General features: G+C 42.5%; 1 protein-coding gene across 2 annotated transcripts in view; it reads right to left on the bottom strand.

Moving 5' to 3' along the window:
- Positions 1-23,444, bottom strand: part of ST3GAL3 (ST3 beta-galactoside alpha-2,3-sialyltransferase 3) — a 199,640-nt gene that overhangs the window by 79,445 nt on the left and 96,751 nt on the right. For both annotated transcript variants that reach the window (XM_042951105.1, XM_042951104.1), the window contains exon 4: positions 18,725-18,767. In XM_042951105.1, coding sequence (XP_042807039.1) covers positions 18,725-18,767 — 43 coding nt within the window. The remainder of the gene's footprint in view (positions 1-18,724; positions 18,768-23,444) is intronic.

Raw genomic sequence — 23,444 nt, 5'->3', positions numbered from 1 at the left:
GAAGCCAGAACCTACCCCGGAAGGCTCTTCCCATGACAGTGCAAGGTAGTCAGATGTCAAGGATGAGCACCTCTAAATCAACCCCCCCACCTCCATTTAGAAAGCAACAGTAACTTCTAAAACATACAGCCCCGGGGACAGTGGGCCATGTCAAGTTATTACCAAATTAAAATGCCTTAGCAATGGCCTCCTGACTATCCCAGTGGGAGAAGAATAGGGGGAGTGTTGGGGATTCTGAGTCATACAGCAGGCTGGGACCTCTGGGGCAGTTAGCGGTCAAAACCACCAAGATTAACAGTCGCCAACTCCCTCAGGCCAGAATAGTTAGTTTCTCTAAGGCACTCACACTCCAAATGCCAGGAGGCCCCCACAGATGTCTGATCAAATCATTCAGCCCTTGTTCCTCTCAAACTCTGCAGCTGGCCTTTCATTTTGGGAGATTTAGCATTTCAACCAGTAAGAGCACCCATTGTCCTGCAAACGTGACGACCAAGCCCCTGGGGTGAAGAGTGTAAACCACTGTACTCAAGAGGAAATCCAGATGGACAGACTGGAACCCAAAAGAAGGAACCAAACATCCACTCCCCTGCTTCACCCCAGAGCATGGAGTTTAAGGATCAGGCCAAGCAAAGGGTTGTAAATGAGAAGAGCATAGGATCTGGGATCAGAAACTTCAGTGTCCAGGGGACACTGGCAAGTTGTGTGACCTTGGGCAATGATGAAACTCTGATTCTCAGCTTTCTCATCTGCAAATGGGAACCACTCACTTCCCAGGGATCTTGGGAGGATGTGGCGAGAAAGTGCACGTGAAGGGGCTGGCTGTCCTACAGAGTGCCACCCAAATGTTATGTGAAAGATGAGATGCCAGAGGCAGGCATCGGATCATGGAGGCTTTGAACACTTGGCTCTAGTTTGAATTCTGTGGTAGGGGAGGGTCACTGAAGGATTCCCAGAGGGCGAGTGCTCTGACCAACGTGTGCATTTTTAAGGATCAATGCCTGGGAGGCGAGGAGGCAGAGAGAGGCTGAAAGGAAAAGTCCAGGAGACAGAACACTAATCTGGAGAGAGTGCTCTCTCAGTTGCCGAGGGGAGGAAGTGTCTCAAGAAGGACACAGGAACCAACCGAGTGCAACACAGTGGGAGGCCTGGTGAGGTGTGGCCACTGGATCAACAGCTGGCTTTGGCAACAGGGAGGTTACTCTTGACCTTGACAAAAGCTGGTTCACTGGAGTGGGGGTGAAATGCTGATTTCATTGGGTTTAAGAGAACACAGAAAAAGTGGAGTCATGGAATACAGACTACTATTTTTAGGAGTTTTGCTATAAAGGAAGACAGAGAAATGGGGCAATGAGGGAAGAAGCAGGGAGAGACGTTTTTGAGGTTAGAAATTAGCTTAGCATGTTTGTAAGCTGGCTGGAATAAGAGGGAAATTCCTGATGTGATAGAGAGAGGATGGCCATAGGAGAAATGTCCTAGAAGAGGTGAGGGGGGAAAGGACCTAACACAGAAGTAAGAGGGTTGGCCTTCCTCTGCTCGCCCTGCCCTGCCCTGCCCTGGCCCATGACTACCTCTTTATCTTGCAACACTCAGTGCAAGCACCACCCCTTTATGAAACTTTGTAAAAATTTTTTCCCCTCCCTGGCAGAACCAACCTACCTGCCTGTGGACCCCATTTCGCTTTGCTGACTTTCACCTTAGCTCGCTCACTTGTTCCCACACTCTTCTCTCCCTTCCTCCTTCCCTTCCTCCCTCTCATTCATTCATGCATGCATGCATGCATTCATGTAACAAATATTTAGAGGCGAAAGAGACACTCTGCTTGGATTTGTAACCTGGCTCTATCCCTTCCTCGTTGTTTGACTTTGGGCATGTTATTTAATTGCTCTGTGCCTTAACTTCCACATCTTGAAAAACTGGGATTATACTCATACAATTGTACTGAGAATTATGTTAAGAATAAAGTGTGTTTAACTAACTAGAATTAAAAAAAAAAAAAAAAAAAAGACATGACAGGGGCACCTCGGTGGCTTGGTCGGTTAAGCATCTAGCTCTTGGTTTCAGCTCAGGTCATGATCTCATGGTTCATGAATTCAAGCCCAGCACTGGGCTCTGCGCTGGCAGGAGGAAGCCTGCTTCAGATTCTCTCTCTCTTTCTCTCTCTGCCCCTCCCCCACTTGTGCTCGCTCTCTCTCTCTCTCTCTCAAAATAAACTTAAAAAAAAAAAGACATGACAAATAAATACAAAAACAAAACAACAACAACAACAAAAAATAAATTGCATCCAGGTCTTTGCATAGCTTAATGTTCATTTGTTTTAATCACTGAATATTATTTAATTGTATGGATGCCCCACTCTTCATGTATCCATTCACCTTGACAGATATCTTGTCTCCTTCCAGTTTTTGATGATTTTGAATAAAATTGCTACAGTTATTTATATTTTAAAAAAGATAATAAAGTGCTTACTACAATGCCAAGGCACTTGGTTTTCTCTCAATACATGTGAACTGTAACAGCCTTGTTGTTGTTGTGTTCCAGACACTGGCCTGGGATTAGGGATACAATGATGACTAAGACCTGGTTATAGCCTAGCATTGACCACACTAAAGAGTAACTGTCCATTTAAATGATCTTTCTCTCGTACACCACGAAAACTGAGTGTGGTGCATGGCACAGAGTACCATGCATATTGGACTGAACTCAACTGATTACTTTGACAACTGGAAGGTTAATTAATAAAAAGTGGGGGGGAAGCAGTGGTGATGGCTGGGGGAAATGGAGATGGGACTTTGAGGGTTCTTCCTAGGCCTCTATATTCCAGTCAATGATCTAATTTCTAGAACCCTCCCAGAAAGGACTGAAATCAGATCAGCCCTCTACTATGTCTCTTCCTTCATTCAGACACTAGTTCACTGATGTAGAGTACAGGAACTGGCCATGAAAATGAAACAAGACCACATAGAGAACACTCAACACAATGCCTGACAAGGAACAGTTAATAAATATTAATGCCCTTTCATGCAAGCATAGTTATTTAATCAAAGCTGGCCAACATTACTGTTGGAGGACTTGCACGAACACACAGATGAGAACCCTCAGCCCAGGGTGGGTCCGACCACTGCTTCTTCAATACTCTCTTCTCTGACATTCCTGATGGTGCATTTCTCCATTTACTAAAGGGCTGTTCCTGGAACAGGACTTGGGAAATGGCAGAAGCAGCTTAGATTAGTTTTAGTAATCCTATTCTGTCATTAAACATTTTCATTTTTATTTTTTTCTGAAGTAGACTTTATGTAAGGAAGGGTACTTAATACTGCCACAGATCCTTTCAAGCTCCAAGATGGGAACTTTTCTCCTTAAGGACAATTTCTATCTCCTCTGACTACCTCTTCTGTCTGACTTCATTATTATGGATCTGCTGGCTCTTCCTACATTATCATTAGTCTCTTCATTTACCCACATTCAGGAGTTGTGGATCCATCCTTCCCTGGGCATCACCAACCCTCTGCTCTTGTGAACTCCCAATGCAGACCAGGGCTTCCATATAGGTTCTGCCCCACTTACGGTGACCTATAATAAACTTGGCAGCACTGGCTTATGTCTTTCATCACGTTAAGGCAGAGGGACTGCTTCATCTGAGCCATGTGGAATTTGTGGTATTTCTCAGCTCTAGAGGACCTGCCTTTCAGCTCTTGCTACTTACTGCGCACGTAATACCTTTTCAACACACCAGGCCACTCTGCTGTTTGATCAGTGACTCTGGAGCTGACATAACTGCAGTTTATTTTTGTCTCCAGGATCTTGTCATTTATGTCATTTTGGCTGGGAAGACGTCCTCCAGTAATCTCTTGCAAACGCGTTAGCCTGAACTGTATAGGCAATGCTCACAGAGACTCTCTGTCAGGGATCTATTGGAAATGCTCCAATTCAATTTTGTTTCTACATTTCATTTATTTGGAAAAAAAAAAAACAAACAACCACATCCTCTTTAAGGATGGTAGTGGAAAGAACATGGAAACTAACATTTATTGAGCACAAGCCATGTGCTGATAGTTGACCTAGTTATTTAATTTAGCTTTACAATAATCCTCTAAAGCAGTACAGCCCTTAGATTCAGGCATGAGTCCAAAAGAAGACATGGTTGGAAGATGTACTGTTCTATTTTTAACACTATAAAATTTCAAATGATAAATTTTGATAGGGTTTGCACTGAAACTGTTGATTGCTTTGGGTAGTCGACATTTTAACAATATTAATTCTTCCAATCCAAGAGCATGTAATACCTTTGCGTTTATTTGTGTCTACTTCAACTTCTTTCATCTAAGTCTTATAGTCTATTGGTACAGGTCTTTCACCTCCTTGGTTAAATTTATTTCTAGGTATTTTATTCTTTGAGGCAACCGTAAACGGACTTCGAAGGAATTTCTCTGATAGTTATTGCTGCATAAAAATGCAACTGATTTTGTGTATTAATTTTGTATCCTACACCTTTACTGAGTTTGTGTATTAGTTCTAACAGTTTTCCGGTGGAGTCTTCAGGATCTTCTCCATATAATATCATGTCATCTGCAAATACAGACAGTTTCACTTCTTCCTTTCTGATGTGGATGCCTTTATTTCTTTTTCTTGCTTGTTTTGGCTAGGTCCTCAAATAGTATGACGAAGAAAAATGGTGGGAATGGATATCCTTGTCTTCTTCCTGATCTTAAAGGAAAAGCTTTCAGCTTCTTATTGTTGAGTATGGTGTTAGCTGTGGGCTTGTCATTTATGGCCTTCATTTTGTTGAGGTAAATTCCCTCTATACTCACTTTTTTGAGAGCTTTTATTATGAACGGATGTTGAAATTTGTCAAATGCCTTGTCTGCATCTATTGGGATGATCATTTAATTTTTATCCTTCATTTTGTTACTGTGGTATATCACACTAATTGATTTGCAATGGTAAACCATCCTTGCGTCCCTGGAATAAATCCCATTTAGTCATGGTGTGTGATCTTTTCAATGTATTGTTGAATTTAGTTTGCTAAAATTTTGTTGAGGATTTTTGCATCTATGTTCGCAAGGAAAATTGGCCTGTAATTTTCTCTTCTTGTAGTGTCTTTGTCTGGTTTTGATATCAGGGTAACACTGGCCTCATAAAATGAGTTTGGAAGTGTTCCCCACCCCCTCTAGTTTTCGGAAAAGTTTGAGAAGAATTGATATGAATTCTTCTTTCGATGTTTAGTAGAATTCGCCAGTGAAGCCATTTGGTCCAGGACTTTTGTTTTCTGGGAGTTTCTGATGACCAATTCAATCTCCTTACTAGCAATTGGTCTGTTCAGATTTTCTATTTCTCCATGATTCAGTCCCGATAGGTTCAAATGATAAACTTAACATGACTAGAAAACTAACTGCAATTCACATTTCCCCTGCATACTCTGGGTAAGACTTGCATTTGTGGCCACTGTCAACAAAGCACAGTCACAACCTTTGAGAGTCAATGGAAGCCAGTATTCACAGGCAGCACAAAGGATAAAGATAATGAAGCATCATGAGTAATGATATAACTAGCATGACATAAGTGGTACTGGAGAACTGAAGAGAAAGAAGATCTATACTGTTTCCATTCTTTTTTTTTTTAATTTTTAAATGTTTATGCATTTTTGAGAGAGACAGACAGACAGAGAGAGCGAGCAGAGGAGGGTTAGAGAGAGACGGAGACACAGAATCTGAAGCAGGCTCCAGGCTCCAAGCTGTCAGCATAGAGTTTGACTTGGGGCTCAAACCCATGGACTGCAATATCATGACCTGAGATGGTTGGAAGCTTAACTGACTGAGCCACCCAGGCGCCCCTATACCATTCTATAAAACAGGTTTCAGACAGCCATGGCTACTATGAATAGTAACAGTATTATTAGCTTTTTCTTGTGGGAGATGTGAATTAGCCAGGAATGATGCAATGGACCGTAAAATACACGAAGAGATGGTTCCTGAACCTGAACAGAAAGACATGGTGTCTGGATACTATGAAGAACTGTCATGTATACTGATTAGGTAATAAACAAATACATAAGTATCTCCTTTCCCCATTGTTCTAAATCCTCATCAGTAAATCAGTGTATTTCACATGGACCCATCAACATGTTTACACACCAAAGGCATTACAAAAAATATTTAGCCAGGGCTCTGCACACCCTTAGAGAAGCCCTACTTTAAGTATTATTCTCATTTTTGACAAGACAAACTGACTCTAAAATCCATTCTCTGCTCTCACCAAAGCTCTTGCTTTCTTTGGTATAAACTGTAATGGGCATAAAGGTAAAAAGACTTGAATTTAAGTAACCAGCTCTTCACTTACTAGCTGTGTAACCTCAGGTAGGTAATCGGTTTCCTTAACTCTTGTAATAGCTGTAATAATACATATTTTATAGAGTTGATGGAAAGATCAAATGATTTCCTGCAACAACGTATGTCAGAGCATTCTTTGAAAGGTTATACAAATGTGAGTTACTGTTCCTACTGTTGTAATGCTTGATTTCTGTTTTTACTACTTCTAGATCATCTGAATTAGTATCATTTCACTAATCTAATGATGAAAAATTGTTCCTTTTATTTTTCTTACTTGGATTATTTTCTCCAACTTACTTGGCTGTCTCCAAACTTCTGCAAATAGGTAGGGGTGTGCAGGTGTGTGTGTGTGTGTGTGTGTGTGTGTGTGTGTGTGCAGTTAGATTTATGCCTAAGTCTTTCTTTGCATGTGTGCTTGCTAATATAAATGATACTGTGCTTTTAATGCCAAATTCCAATATAGGAAAACAACTGACTTTTGTATATTATTAGCCTCATATCCTATAATCTTGCTGTAATTGCTAATTAGCTCCAGGAGTTTTTGGCAAGTCCCTGGGTTTTTCTACATAGACAATCGTGTCATCTGTGAACAAAGACAGTGTTATTTCTTCATTCCCAATCTCTACGCCTTCTAATTCCTTTTCTTTTTTTATTGAATTAGCTGGAGCTTAGAGTATAACACTGGAAAGGAGTGGTGAAGGGGACATTCTTGCCTTTTCCCAATCTTGGGGGAAAGCATTTAGTTTCTCATCATTAAGCATGACGTTGGCTACAGGTTTTTTTATAAGTATTCTTTACCATACTCTATTCCGAGTTTGCTGACAGTTTTTTTGTAAAATCATGATTGGATGTTGGATTGTTATCAAGTGCTTTTTCTGCATCTTATAGGTATGATCATATGATTTTTCTCCTTCAGCCTGTTCATATGATGGAATACAGTCACTGATTTGCTAATGTTGAAGCAGGCTTGCATACTTGGAATAAATCCTACTTGGTTGGAGTGTTTGATTCTTCTTACATATTATTGGATTCAATATGCTAATATTTTGTTGGGATTTTTATGTTAGCAAAAGATAACAGTCTGTGGTTTTCCTTTCTTACGATGTCTTTTTTCAAAGTAAACTCTACCCCCAACATGGGGCTTGAACTTATGGCCCCAACATCAAGAGTCTCACACTTTCCCAAATGAGCCAGCCAGGCACCACCTTTCGTATAATGTCTTCATCTAGTTTTGGTTTTAGGATAATGCTAGCTTCACAGAACAAGTTAGGAAGTGTTCCCTCTGCTTCTATTTTCTGGAAGAGACTGTAGAGAACTGGTATCATCTTTTCCTGAAATGTTTGATAGAATTCACCAGTGAAACCAACTGAGTGTAGTGTTTTCTGTTTTAGGTTATTAAATTTTGATTCAGTTTCTTTAGTAGATACAGGCTTATTCAGATGATCTATTTCTTCTTGTGTGAGTTTTGATGGTTTGTGTCTTCCAAGGAATTGGTCCATTTCCCCTAAGTTATCAAATATGCCTTTACAGAGTTGTTCACACTATTCTTTTATTATCCTTTTAATATCCATGGGATCAGTACTGATGATCCCCCTTTTATTTCTGATCTTAGTCATTTGTATCTTCTCTCTTTTTTCTTGGTTAGCCTGGCTAGAGGTTTCTCAATTTCATTAATATTTTCAAAGAACCAGTTGTGGGTTTTGCTGATTTTCTCTACTCATTTCTGCTCTCTACTTCTTTGATGGCCTCCTAAGTATTACACCTCTTTACACTTCTGTCCTCTCCAATCGGTAGCCCAAGTCATCTTCCTACGGGTCAAAACTGATGATGTTTTTCACCCGCTTAAAACATTTCAGTGGCATCTTCTGACCTCAAGATGAAGCCTAAACTTCTTACTGTTATATCTAAAGCCCTGCATGATTTGGCCGCCCCATTCTTCCAGACTTATTATGTCTCACCCTCAGATCTCCTGGAGATTTGACAGCCCAGCAAAGATAAATATTGAATATTAAGCCTTTACACAAATATTAATTTCAATTGTAGATAAGGATGAGATACTTAAACAGGCTCATAGGATATATAGAAAACTCTCCAACTGATTCAGAATTTAAAAGACCATAAAGAAAAACCAGATTAGCAAAATCTAATATATGTTAGCAAAAATTAATATATGTTTTTGAAAACAGTGTTTAGAGACCTAGAGATTATGAAAGTTTGAAAAAAATTACAGAAAAGAAGGCACATCCAAATATATCTTTTCACTGTAAATGTACATGAGGAAACACAGAAAATGTAAACTCAAAAGGAAGAAAAGTACCCACAATCCCACTATCCTAATATAACTACTACATTCTGCCATAGTGATTATGATATAGTCAGATCTGATTATAGTGACAGACTTGAAGGCTATACCCCCATGGTTCTCAACCCTGGCATGTTAGAATCACCTGGGAGAACTTTTAAACTTTAAGGCACCTACACCTGATTCCTGATCAACTAAATCAGAATCTCTGGGTGGTGAGGACTTGGGTTGAGAGACACTGTATATGGGCAGACTCCTGTGTGTCAAGCAGGGCTCTCTCCTCAAAGCTGAGTTTACTCTTGGTATCAATCAACTGGGAAAGTGGAGAGTTCCTCAGACAGAAGGCAGCATCTTTTAGAGCAATGATTCTCAACTTGGACCCATATTGGACTCACCCGAAGAGCTTAAAAAACCCCTAATGCCCAAGCTACACCTCAACCCAATGACATCAGAAGCTATACGGGGTGGAATGCAGGCATCAGCAATTTTTTAAGCTCCCCAGGTGATTCCAATAAGTAGTCCAGTTTCAGAGCCACTGTGCTGAGAGCTCCAGGTAAGCTACAAAGTGAGAATGTGGCTCTTTGGGTCTTGATCATATAGGTATCGAGATGTATAGCAGGAAGCCCTGTTGTGAAACAGGGCAGAAGTTGTGAGGCAAAGAGCCCAGTCAAATCCAGCGATGCTGAGCTCTCCTGTTGTGAACTAAGTATGGCCCTGGCTTGAGCTGTCTACAGAAGAGACAGACTACTATTTTGAGTTTCTTATATTTTCAGGGTTTATTTCTCTGTTGTCCTCTTTTAATTCTTAGTGAAATATTTTTAGCTCTGCTTAGAGGAACCAAGATAAAAAGGTTTCTGTTGTTGTTTTCTTTTTGACAGCATTAAAGAAAACCTATGCTCTCTGGAATCAACGTAATGGTAGTGGCAGTTCCTGAAGTGAGAGACCCTCCAGGAGATGGTGACACTCGGGGTTAAAGGCAGGGGCCACGTGACAGTTCCATTCCCCCCAAATCTTCCAATATGGAGACTTGGGCCTGGGTTTTGTTATTAAAGATGGCACTATTCTGTCTTACATCCTCTTCCTCTGCCCTTAATTAATTTAACATTTATCGAATATTTACTGTGAGCCACAAACACTATACAAGGCACTGGGAATACAACTGTGAGCAAGACATTCATACCTCCTGCCCTTATAATGCTTACTTAAGATCAAATTGACAGAGTGAATTTGGGAAAAAGAGAAAGCACTATGGAATAGTGGGATGGGTAGAAAATTTGGAGCCAGGTGGAGAAGGAGTAGAATGCTAGCTTGATCACATACAGTTCTCTGAACACAGGTAAATTATTTCTATGGTTACTTTCTCATTTGTTAAAATGCATTTAAATACCACCTACTTCGGGGCGCCTGGGTGGCTCAGTTGGTTAAGCGCCCAACTCTTGATTTCGGCTTAGGTCATGATCTCGTGGTTTGTGGCATCAAGTGTCAGGGTCTGCACTGACAGCACAGGGTCTGCTTGGGATTCTCTCTCTCTCCCTCTCTCTCTGCCCCTCCCCCACTCTCATGCATATTCTCTCTCTCTCTCAAAAATAAATTTAAAAAACATTAAAAAACAATAAAATAAGGGGCGCCTGGGTGGCTCAGTCTGACTCTTGGTTTCAGCCCAGGTCATGATCTTGCAATTCGTGGGTTCGAACCCCACACTGGGCTCCATGCTAACCGTGTAGAGCCGGCTTGGGATTTTCTCTCTCTCCCTCTCTTTCTGTCCCTCCCCTGCTCATGCTCTCTAAGTAAATAAATAAACTTTAAAAACTAAAATAAATTAAAGGCCACCTATTTCATAGAATTGTCCACCAATTAATCCATCCATCCATCCATCCATCCATCCATCCAACAAATGTTTATTGAGCAATCACTAAGTGCTAGGCCCTGTTTTATGTGCTAAGAAATAGTTGTGAAAAAAAACAGACAAGTACCTTCCACCTGCCCTCCCTCTACTGGAAGGAGACAATCAACAAGTAAGTGAAACATAGATATCCAACAGTAAAAAACACCCTAGAGAAAAATGACACAGTAGAGGGAACGGGGAATGAATGCCAATGGAGGTTGTGGCTACAACTTTAAATGGGATGGACAGGGAAGACTTCACTGAGAAAGGGGATATTTGAGCCAACCTCTGAAAAAGTGGGGCAGATGTCAGGGGAAGAGCACCCCAAACAAAGAAATGAGCGAATGCCAAGAGTCTGAGGCAGGAATGGGCCTGGAGGATTTGAGGCACGGCAAAGGGCCCAGTATAGTATAATAAACAAGGAAAGTCATTAAGAAAACAGGAGTCTAGACCATGTAGGGGCCTTGGTTGAGCATGGTAAAACCAAACTGGCTCTTAGCTAAGAGAAGTCACTGGAGAGTTCTGATCGCAGGAGCAATCAGGTCTATCTTACACTTGAACAGGATCACTTTGGCTTCAGTGTGGAACTGGACCACCGGGAAGCAAGCATGAAAGCAGCCAGGAGTGAAATAATGGAGGAGACGATGGTTGTCTGGACAGAGGGATGGTGGCAGAGATAGCGAGGAACAGTTGGCTCTGGAGGTATTTAAAGTAAAGCCAATAGGCTCTGCTGATGATTAGTGTCAGAGACATGATGCTAGGTTTTTTTCCTGAGCAACTGGAAGGATGAAGTCACCATTTACCGGGGTCGGGAAGATTCTGGGGGGAGGCAGGGGTTGTGAATCAGGGGTTTGGTTCTGGACATGTTAAGTGTGAGGTGCCCACACATCCAAGTAAAGAAGACAACTGGATAAGTGAGTCAGAAGTATGGGGAAAGAGGACTAGGCTTGCACTGTGCATTTGGGAGATACCAGCTTCAGATGATACAGCATCTAAAGTCACGGGACGGGTGAGATCTTCTAAGAAAAGCATGAGGCACATAGTAAGTGTTCAATAAACACTTTCCCCATGCAGCCACAGGGACTTGGCAGGCCATTCTGGAGTTAACTGGCCTTGGGGTATATTACAGACTGTTCTGGGTTTACAGGCCTTTCACAGTTGGCTTGGTTTTCACAAGCCTTTGGGGGTTAAAAATGGTTGGTTTTGGCTTTCGGATCTTTGTGTCTTCACAGAGAATTCATTATGAAAGTAGACAGAGCGCCAAAGTCCCCATGCTCTTGCCCATATGGTGACGATAAAACACCACATCATGGCAGTAGACAGGAGCTCTCCCAGAGCACAGAGCACCTACCCACATGCAGCTGATGTGGATGAAGCCTCCCTTTGACTAAACCAGCTCCCTGAAGGCTGACATCAGCTCAGGAAACACACACCTGGACACCACGGTCTGGCTCCGTCAAGGCTCCAGGTGGCTCTTCTCTCCATTCCTGGCTCCTGGTGTCACATTCCTCATAACTGAGATTTCCTTCAGGTTCTGTGCTGAATGTTCCGCCTGCGGATACTGGCAGGCCTAACCCCCTCTCTTCCCCTCATCTGCTCGGATGTCACCTTTCAACGAGGCCTGCCCTGACCACTCCATTTAAACCTGTAATCTCTTCATGAGCATTTCCTTGTCCTGCGCGACTGTCTTCTGTGCCACATACTACCTTCCAAGATATTGAAAACTTTACTTATTTATTACACTTTTTGTTTAATGACCTTTTTAAAAAATATTTTTGAGAAAGAGAGACAGAACGTGATTGGGGGAGGGGCAGAGAGAGGGAGACACAGAATCCGAAGCAGGCTCTAAGCTCTGAGGTGTCAGCACCGAGTCTGACATGGCGCTCGAACTCACGAACTGCGAGATTGTGATCTGAGTCAAAGTCACAGCTTAACTGACTGAGCCACCCAGGTGGCCCTAATGACCATCCTGTTCACTGGGCTATCCTCAGAACAGAGAACGCTGCTTGCCACATTGCACTTGCTGGAGAAGTTTGTTAAATAAATGAGGAGGTGCTTACCTCAATGTTGGGGCAGCAGCCTGTAGCCCTGAGACTTTCCCCAGGACCCTCAACTTTAAACAACAGACTTGCAGAGAACCCAGAGCCTCCCCAGGGACCAGACTGGACACCCCACCCCCACCCCGGAAGTATCATCCAATCAAACTGTAGTTGAATACACTCAACAGCCTGAGTGTCCACCCCCAGGGGAATATGAGATTAGTTCTTGGGCAATCTTGAGGCCAGCAAAACCCAGCTCACCAGCCTCACATCCTGGTTATTCTTGTTCAGTCCCCCAATTATGCCTTCTCAGTTTCCTCACGCTCAAGTCACTGCTCTCTGCTTCTTCGTGGCCCACATCTCCCCCGCTGCCCCATATTCTAACTTTCCACTGTGTTCTCTGAAGACTTGTTCCTTTATATCCTCAGCTTCTCCAGTGAACGTCCCTTCCATCTGCTGCTTTCACAGAAACCTGGGTCTCCCCTGAAAACGCCATTTCCTCTACAGCCCTGTGTGAGGGAGGCTGCTCTTTCCTGTGTTCTCCACGCACCTGAGGATCCCTTGTCTCCTCTTTGTGCTCCATCTTTCCAGCTACCAGTATGTCATTCTTATTAGATAAAATCAGAAACAAGAACCTGTTCCTTGTTCGTGCTATCCAGAAATACTACCCCTTACCCTCCCTCACTGTTCTCATTTACTCCCTTCCCATTCACTAAGTCTTTAGCTCACAGGATAGTCTTTCCCATCAAACTTATAAGGGTGTTCATTTGGCTTAGAATTTTCAGTTTTAGGGTGCCTGGGTGGCTCAGTCATTTGAGCACTGGCTCTTGGTTTCAGCTCAGGTTAGGATCTCAGAGTTTGTGAGTTCAAGCTCCACATGGGGCTCCATGCTGACAGTGCAGAGCCTGATTGGGATTCTCTCTCTCCCTCAAAATAAATAAATAAACTTTAAAAAAAAGAATTTTCAGGGGCGCCTAGATGGCTCAGTCTGTTAAGCATCTGACTTTGGCTCAGGTCATGATCTTGCTGGTCATGAAAGTGAGCCCCTCGTCGGTCTCTGTGCTGACAGCTCAGAGCCTGAAGCCTGCTTCGAATTCTGTGTCTCCCTCTCCCTCTGCGCCCCCTTCAAAAACGAATAAACATTAAAAAAATTTTTTTTAATAAATAAAAGTATTTTCAATTTTATCCCAATTACAAAGCACAGAGTTGGTACTTAAGAAATAGTTGCTAAATGAATGAGTGAAAAAATGAAATCTGGGGCATGGAGCAAGAGGCAAGCTGAAGTTCAAGTCTCATTTTGGGGCTAGATTTTTCCTAGTTTAGCAGACACAGATAAGGGTACAGGATAGGCTGAATCTCATCCTTGGGTGATTATTATTATCCCCATTTTATAACTCTCTCAAGATTATATCAAGTGAGACGTGGAACTGGGCTTTAAAAATCCATGTCTGACACCATAGCCTATGTTTCTAACTGCCAATAAACACTGCCCTCCTCAACAACATAGCTTGCAGTTAAAAGACAAAGTTTCAGACAGATCACTGCATTGAAGTATTTTGAGTAATTTTCATAGTGCTGACACATGATCTTGTCATATACATACGAGCAGTAGGGAATTCTCAAAGAAAATGGAAAACTATTTTTTCCACAAAGGTATCAAGAAATATAGTGAAGACAAACAAAAATCCAAAGCATCTATTTTCAGATTTGTAGAGAATCACTGGATATAGAGACATTTAAAGAATATTTCTCTATATTAGGAATTTAAGAATGGAAAAACACCTGAGGTGGGGACACAATTTTTATGCAGCTATATCTGTGCAGAACTCTCAATTCAAGCAACTATGATTCATGGGCCAAATCTGACCCACTATCTTGTTTTTCATATGGCCTGTGAGTTAAGAGTTATTTTTAATGGTTGAGAATAAAAATCAGAAGAGTATTTCATGACACATAAAAATTATAATAAAATTTCAGTATCCATAAATAAAATTTCATTGGAATACAGACCTATTCATTTGTCTACATGACGTCCATGGCTGTTTTCATGTTACAGCGGCAGAGTTGAGTAGTTGCAACAGAAACAATAAAGCCAAAAAACCTAACATATCGATCATCTGGCCCTTACAGAAAACGTTGCCCAACCCATAATAGTTCATTTCTTCTGACTTATCTTCCAGTTTGCTAATGCTATCTTCAGTTGTCTCTAATCTGCTGCTAAATCCTATTGAGTTTTTAATTTTAGTAAATGTGTTTTTTAATTCTAGAAGCTTTGTTTTTCCAACCTAATATTTTGCTTTTTCTAATCCCCTAGTCCATGTATACAGCTCAATCTTGTCTTTATTTCCTTAAATATAGTATATCTAATTGCCTTATCAACTGTGTCTGGTAAGCCCAATTTCACAAGTCTTTGTGGGCCCCCCTCTGTTGTCTGTTGTTTTTCACGGTTCTCACTAATGGAGACTTGTTCCCTTGCACACTTCAGTTATTTTTACTCTGAGCTGTTTGTTTCTTTTAAAGGTTATTTGCAGGGATTTCACGTCTTCCTCCAGAGCAGGTTTGCGTTTGCCTCTGCCAGGACTTTGGCGGCACTGCCAGTCTGGAATACATTAAACTCTCATATAATTAAAGTTCACAGCTTGAGGTTCCACAGATCACCTGAGCGACGAGAACCCTGGCTGCAAATAGCAAGTGTGGCTTTTTTTAAATGAATTTATTGCTCTGATCCACTAAGAGTTCTGGAAACCTGAGTTGAACTTCTAGCTCCACCTGTGCTAAGTCCTTTGGGGTTCCAGTTTGATGTGGAAAGGGTCAAAAGATGGAAAATATGGAAGAGATGTCAGTAGACCTGGAGGCTAGAATGAAAAGGTCTAACAATTTAATCAGAGTTTCAGAAGAGGAGTGGAGAGAGGGTGGGCAGAGGCAATATTTAAAGAGATGATGGCTGAAAATTTTCCAAAACATATGAGTTCTTATACTACAGAAGTATAGTGACAGACAGTAGCTACACTTGTGGTTAGCAAGGTGTAACATATGGACTCTTCAAATCCCTATGTTGTACACCTGAAACTAATATAACACTGTATGTCAACTATACTTCAATTTAAAAAACCAATTCTGTAAACACACACACACACACACACACACACACACACACACAATCTGTTTGATTTAAAAATTAAATAATTTTTGGGGTGCCTGAGTGGCTCAGTCGGTTAAGCATCCAACTCTTGGTTTTGGCTCAGGTCATGATTTCACGGTTCGTGAGCTCGAGCCCCACATCAGGCTCTGCACAGACAGTGCGGAGCCTACTTGGGATTTTCTCTCTCCCTCTCTCTCTGTTCCTCTTTCCCTCTCAAAATAAATAAACATTTTTTAAATTAATTAAATTTTAAAAATCTAAATGAATCTAATCACGATAAATAAAAAGAAATGCTCACATTTATAAATCTATTTATACTTTGTAGAACCCTTTCTTCTAGTCTTCCTTAAAAACCTTGGGAAGTGGATCTTATTATCTACATTTTTGATAAGAAAAAACTGGTATTCAGAGAGCTAAAACAAATTATCTAAGGTCGCATAATTCTTTTCTTTTAATTATTGTTTATTTATTTTTGAGAGAGAGACAGATCACGAGCAGGGGAGGGGCAGAGAGAGAGGGAGACACAGAATGTGAAGCAGGCTCCAGGCTCTGAGCTGTCAGCACAGAGCCTGACGCAGGGCTTGAACCCATGAACTATGAGATCATGACCTGAGCCGAAGTCAGACGCCCAACTGACCAAGCCACCCAGGCGCCCCTAAGGTCACATAATTCTAAGCAGCAGGGGCAGAATTCAAATCTAGTTCTTCTGATTCAAGTTCAGGTCCTTTCCTGTGCATTAGAATTAGAACACAACACAGCAGGGGCACCTGGGTGGCTCAGTCGGTTGGGTGTCTGACTTCAACTCAGGTCATGATCTCCTGGTCGGTGAGTTCTCATGCTGTCAGCTTGTCAGTGCAGAGCCTGCTTCGGAAGCTCTGTCCCTGTCTCTCTCTCTGCCCCTCCCCTGCTTACACTCACTCTCTCAAAAATTAAAAAAAAAAATTAAAAAAAAAAAAAAGAACACAACACAGAAGGTGACTTCATAAGAGGCGATCTGGATACTGCCGAGGGATCAACTCCAAAACCCAGAATCGTTCACTTGGAAACTTCTCCTTGGAAGCAGGTAAAGACCGTTTCCACACATCTGTGCTTTCTTCTAAAGATAGCACTGGATTGGAAAAGTCTTTGCAATCAGAGGCAGGAAAGTTCTAGCTTATACCTTAACTTGTGAGTTATTCCCCAGGCTAAAGACCAAGTTGACTCAAATGGCTCATGGATCTGGCCTGGTACACACCAGAAAGCTGCACATCAGCCTGCTGTGTACCACCCAACTGTTGAGACAACAGGGCAGGAGTGTCCTCCTAATTCCCCTTCTTACGCTGCTGGAGACAGTTTAAATACCATAGTTAACATGTCCTAAATAACATGCCTTTTGTTCATCGATGTGATTTGACTTGGTAAATTACTACATCTCTTCCATTCTGGTGGCATTTCACTTGCTTAGCTGATACTTGATTTTTTTTTTTTTTTTTTTTTTTTTTTTTTTTTTTTTTGCCCAGAGTACTAAATTAAGAATTTTCGAAGAGTGAAGGCTGTGGCTTTCTAGCATAATTGAGCCCCATTCCCCAGATGTTAACATATAGCTGACATCTCTTTACTAGCCTGGTATAAAGGGCAGACCATCCTTCCCTCGTGGCTGCCTCCGTGATGTATAAAAGCTGGAAGAATTACAATGCCTGAATTCACAATATGAGGCATGAAAGCCAAAATGCCAGAAGCCAGGGAAAGGGTTTAGATGCTAGATAATTCAGTGGGAAAGCCAAATAGCCCCAGATTCAATGTCTTGTATGTAGGCACAGCCATCACCATCACAAGCGGCTGTGGGCAAGGCTTCATGCAAGAGAGGAAAGGAGACACAATGCCCATCTTTCATGTCAGTCTGGTGCTGGCAGGGGACACAGGACTACAAAAGTGACTGACAACAGAAGGGAGCCACAGGCAGTTTTTCAACCATTTACTGCATATCAACCATGTGAGAGGTGCCATGCAGGGTATGAACACACAGAATGGATACAGTCCAATCTCAAGGCATCCCAGTCTAACTGGAGAAGTGCACGGTCATCCACCTATCATCCATGCATCCATCCATGCAGCCATGGTTACTGAGCACCTCACAAACATAAACCAGCGCTGGCTGGGTGCTAGAAAGGACAAGAAGGCCGGAACAGAGCAGGATTCTGAAAGGATTAGACTCTCTGTAGTTGAAAGCCCTTATGAAGTAATCACTTCAGTTAAGTCCTCACAATAACCCTAAGAGGTAGGTATATTGGTGTCCTCCTCTTACAGATGGACTGAGGCTCACAGTGGCTAAGTAGCTTGCCCCAAATCAAAAAGAGAATAAATGGCAATCTGGGATTTGAACCAAGGCAGGCCTGGCTCTAAGCCTGTGCTCTTAATAAATTGATAATTATGACATAGTTCATTATACTACAATGAGATAATCAGTGGCAGAAGGAGAAAATTCACAGGAAGCAGAGGGGGAGAGATCGTGAATTTTGTGCAGGGAAGAGGTAGTCTTTGAGTTTTCCCAGGAGACCAGCAAGGAAAGGGAATTGCAGGCACAGAGAAGAAGCACACGCAAAGGCAGACGGGAATGGGGGGTTTGCCAGTGGCAGAGACAGGAGCTAACGCAGCAGAGGAAGCCTGATCACAGCAGTCTTTTGCACATCAGGCCACAGAGCATCTCTGACAGGCCACTGCCTCCTGCTACAATTCAACCATCCTCCGCTCTGTAGCAGAAGCCTTCCCAGGGCCTCCTTGTCCCTCAAACCTGGCAGTGGCTCCTTCTGTAGGGAGCTCCCTGTGCCAGCCAAATCTAAGGCTTCATGTTTGCACTCACAATCCCATCCCCTCTGGGCCCCTGCAGACTATAACATGCTCCAAGATTCTGCTAATGGCGGGGGCGGGGAGCAGAGGTCCCAGGGAGTCCCCCAACAAAAGCAGGGCTGAGGAGGTGACCCTTCGAAGATGGACCCCAGTTCTCACAGACGTCTCTACCACAGAGTCAAGGTGCTTTCTTGTTCTACTCACAGTTTAGAGTCCAGCTTCAGGAGGAAACCCAACCGATCATACTCTGAAAAAGAACAGAAAAGCAGAAAATGTCACTAAAGTCAAGCCACTGTTGACACTAGCAGGTTACATTCCCCAGACACAGATCATGGGGACAGACAACTGCTCAAGGAACAGACCCAAATACATAAGCCGTAACTAAATTCAAGTCTCAGAACTCTTGCTGAACACCTGTTTTATGAAGGACGAGGTTCAATGCCAGGTGTTTCCCAGACCCTCTAGGCCAACCAGTTCCTATGCTGGTATATAACTGCCTTCCTGTTTAAACGTGGTGCTTGACTGAAACTTAGTTAAACCGCAAAACTGGACCCCCAAAGAAGTAACAGGGTTAGAAGCAATTTCTGATTCCTCTATGCTCTAGTCATAATTTTTGCTGGAGCAGCCGTGTTAACTATGGAGTGAAGATGTGGCAGCCAAGGGGTCCTCAAATCCAGGGCAATGACCCCATCATCTTCATGACAGGCACAAGGAACTGACAGGTCTGATTACATAAAGGGTAGGAAATTTAGAGTGAAATCTAAAAATAAGTTGTAAGGTGTTTACAACAAACGATAAATCATGAATATTTTAGGTTCTTTATATCTTGTCTCATCCTAAAACGAGGTTGAAGCAGTTTTACAAAATTGTAATGAAGTACAAGATCTTTTAAAAAGAAGGTATCTGGGGGGAGGCACCTCGGTGGCTCAGTCAGTTAAGTGTCTGCCTCTTGATTTCAGCTCAGGTCATGATCTTAGGGCCGTGAGACTGAGCCCCGCATCAGACTCCATGCTGAGCATGGAGCCTGCTTAAGATTCCCTCCCCTGCTCTCTCTCTTTCTCTCTCTAAATAAAAAAAGAATAAAACAAGGAAGATATCTGGTATCTGGGACCACAGGGGAAATAAGCATAAGAAAAATAGTACAGCCAGGATAAGAATACCAAAACTGGATGATCTAAGGTCCTATGTGCTGGCTGGAGGAAGATTATACATTTACCCCCAAGATTTCTCACAGCCAAAGCTAAATGCGAAGCACTGATGAAATGATTTATAGTGTTCATCAAATAAACCAGGAGAAACACAGCTATCCCTGCTACTAAGACTTGAGGGAAGTATCATGAGGTTATTTCTTATAGCTTTGGTCAATGTTTGCAAAGCGTGTGTGTGTGTGTGTTTGTGTGTGCGTGGTGTTGACTATGTCAAAATAAAGCAGTCTATGAATTCAGTTCTCAGTTGGCCTGGCTTAACCTGAGGATAAAACAGAATACCAAGGCCAAACACCTAAATGGCAAAGGCCATGCAGCAAGGTTTTCGAGGAACTCAGTCTTCAATGAGAATGATGGCCAAGAGAAAGAAGGTACCCATATTGACAAGTACCTCACAGGAGCCATTCAGCAAGGCCAACTAAGGCCCAAATCTGTACCCTTTCTTAAACAGCAGAACTGCAGTGAGAGAATAATTCTTCTTAAAATTGAAGATACCGAATAGAACATACAGCTCAACAGAAGGCTTGCCTCCCAAGAGGAAAGTCAAAGCCTTTCCTCAAAATAATTCTGCTTTTGCTCGAACTGAGATAAATGGATGGGAGACTTTGCTTAATATATCAGGAACTCATAAAAGTAAAAAAAAAAAAAGTGTCAATTTTTAAAATAAAGTGAAAACAAAATTTGCAAAAAGAGTTAGTTTCAAAGGTTAATACTCTTTCAACAATCCTAGTTATCATTCCATAAAAAAGAAAATCTCATTAACTTGCCAACACCTGTTGCTTTCCCCCCATGTGGTCATAACCTTGGGGCAAGTATTCTGCTACTGCTCCTCAGACCCAAGCTAAGACTTCACTGGATATACAATGAATCCACATTTTGGCTGTTTCCTTCCAGAGACTCCAGAGAATGCCCTCCCCTTGTTGCAAACTCAGATGTTGGGGGCCAGGCAAGAACCTAACACAAATGAAGGAAGGAGGGAATGTGATACCTTTCCAGAGTAACTCATACTACTGATTTCAGTTGCATTAAAAACAAATCCCGTTGAAATGTATTTTTTCACCACGTATTTTTGTACAGTAGCCATGATTATCTCTGCGGGTTATTTTCCAATGGCATCTTAAGTTTTGTTTTATGGACACATACACTAATTGCATATTAAACATATGAGAACACTGCATATCTAAAGAAATCCCCTTCATAGCTCTCTGGGACTGTTGTTTTCTCTCTTTTGCTAAAAGACAGGAGTGCCAGAAATATTTCTCTTCATTCTGTTAATTTGAGGAAAGGTAACTGCGTGAGCCCAATAATGATAAATGGCAACTGGCATTGCCTTTGGGTCACAGAGCCACGAGGGAATGGAGCCCATCTGGAGACTCCATGCCCTGTCCAACGGGGAGTTTCCACCAGCACTAGCGGACGATGTCAGGCAGTAATGCAGGCCCAGCACTGCCACATCTTCTGATTTTTTTTTTTTTAAGCCAAGGATCTGGGGCACTTGGGTGGCTCAGTCAGTTAAGCGTGCAACTCTTGGTTTCGGCTCAGGTCACGATCTCAGTTGTGTGGGTTCAAGCCCCATATCAGGCTCTGCACTCTCAGTGCTTGAGATTCTCTGTCTCACTCTCTCTCTGCCCCTTCCCAACTCATGCTGTCTCTATGTCTCTCAAAATAAATAAACTTTATAAAGCCAAGAATCTGGATCTTTTCTTTCTTTTTTTTTTAAGTAGGTTCCATGCCCAGTGTGGAGCCCAATGTGGAGCTTGAACTCTCAAGACCCTGAGATCAAGACCTGAGCTGAGCTCAAGAGTCAGATGCTTAACCAACTGAGCCACCCAGGCACCCCAGAATCTGGATCTTTTAAGGTAAAAATTTTCAATGTGTAACTATTGGCAGTAGATTCCACAAAACTTTGGGGAGCACCTGGTCGGCTGTTGGTTAAGCGTCAGACTCTTGATTTTGCCTCAGGTCATGATCTCACGGTCATGAGATCGAGCCCTGCATCGGGCTCTGCACTGGGCATGAAGCCTGCTTGAGATTCTCTCTCCCTCCCCCTCTACCCCTCCCCATCTTGTGTTCTTTCTCTCTCTCTGTAAAAATAAAAAAAAATAACTTAAAAAAAAGAAAAATTTAAAGATTATGATGATTAACCAAAATACGTCCACGGGCAGGATTCAGCCAGTGGGCTAACAATCTGTAAACTCTGTCCTAGACTGGCAGCCTGTGAGGACTGGAAGCATTTCTCTTTTGTGGCTGCACACAGTAGATGCTCAATAAATATTTGTCGACTGTTACTACCAGGATTATTTGGTCACAATGGTCATAAATCCAAATCAAATTAGTCTAACAGGATGCTAAAAAGAATATTTCAGTCAAGCCTCTGGGATGATAAATTTCAGACACTAACGTGAGGTTCTAGACTGAGATGTAAATTTTCAAAGGAAATATCTGAAAACTGAAAAATTTCAAAGGAAATATCAAATCAAAATGATCTGAAAGGCCCTCCCTACATCAAATATAAAAGTAACCGGCAATGAGAAGTTAAGGAAAGAGAATTTGAACAACTTGCCTGGACTGAGCAGTGCTATGGACTCCTCACTTAAGGGGCAGAATGAGTACTTGTCTCTCCCTCATGCCTGGTGAGGGAAGCTTAACTTTGACCCTTAAAAAATGGGGAACACAGTGGACTTCTAGGTGCTTGACTTCTACCTGACAAGTGTAAAGGCCACAAGATAGGCTGGATGCAGGAACTGGTCTGCACTCCTGGAATTTGTTGTAAAAAAGGGTGCATAAATGAGCGAGAGTGGGTTTGTTTTAGGTCCTTTCCAAAACACGGGTCCAGAGGGTTGCCAGGGGCCTCAGCAGACAGCAGTGGGGACAGACACTGGGAGTCCTAGGGGCCACAGGAGTGAGTGACAAGGTTTGGGCAAGTACATGACCTCCATCAGGGGAGCTGTACAGCAGAGGTCCCTAGTTGCAGGGGTCTCCAAAATGCCTCCCAGAGCACCCACAGGCGTTAGTTTTAAACACTCAACAGCTCAGACAGCGCTGATACTATCTTATGTCTTTTCTATTCACATTGTCTCTTTCCCTTCCCCACCGATTCCAGAGAGGTCAGAAACCACAACCAGCATCCGAGGAGGAGTGGGAAAATGACAGGCAGGGCACATCCCCTTCCCAGGGTCAGGCACCTGCTGGTACTAAGCCCTAAATGCAGGGAGGGGAAGTCACTGTAGCTTTGAATGAATTGAAAGCTATGGCTCTTACATAAGGCCAGATACTCTAATTTTGGAATTGGTGACTCAATGTGACCATGGGATTTTTAGTACCTCCTCGATATCAAAAAATTCTCTGGACTTCCCACACTGAAAACATTTTAAGAGGGCACAGGGAGACAAAATAAAACCGGCTTTGATTATCTCCTGATGTGTCTTGGACGTTCAATACACTGGTTGTACTAATCTAGGCAAAAAGGGCAATGTAATGGTTCACGCAACCAGTGTGGAAAGGGTCAAGGTACAGAAGGTTTCAGGGACCACAGAAAGTGACTGGACCACCACTGCGCCTCCCTGAGTCATTGCTCTCCCCTGACCAGCTTCCTTCCTCAGTTAGAAAACATGCTGCTGGCAACCTTCAGATACACACCTTCAGCTTTGCCTCTGAAAGGGACTGAGACTCGGTCTCTCTGCACAAAATGGCAAAACTCCCAGGGAAGGGCCAGGAGT

This window comes from Panthera leo, chromosome C1 (genome assembly GCF_018350215.1).
Source record: "Panthera leo isolate Ple1 chromosome C1, P.leo_Ple1_pat1.1, whole genome shotgun sequence".
Lineage (NCBI taxonomy): Eukaryota > Metazoa > Chordata > Mammalia > Carnivora > Felidae > Panthera > Panthera leo.
Note: the sequence above shows the minus strand (reverse complement) of the source record. Positions and strands in the feature narration are given on the sequence as shown.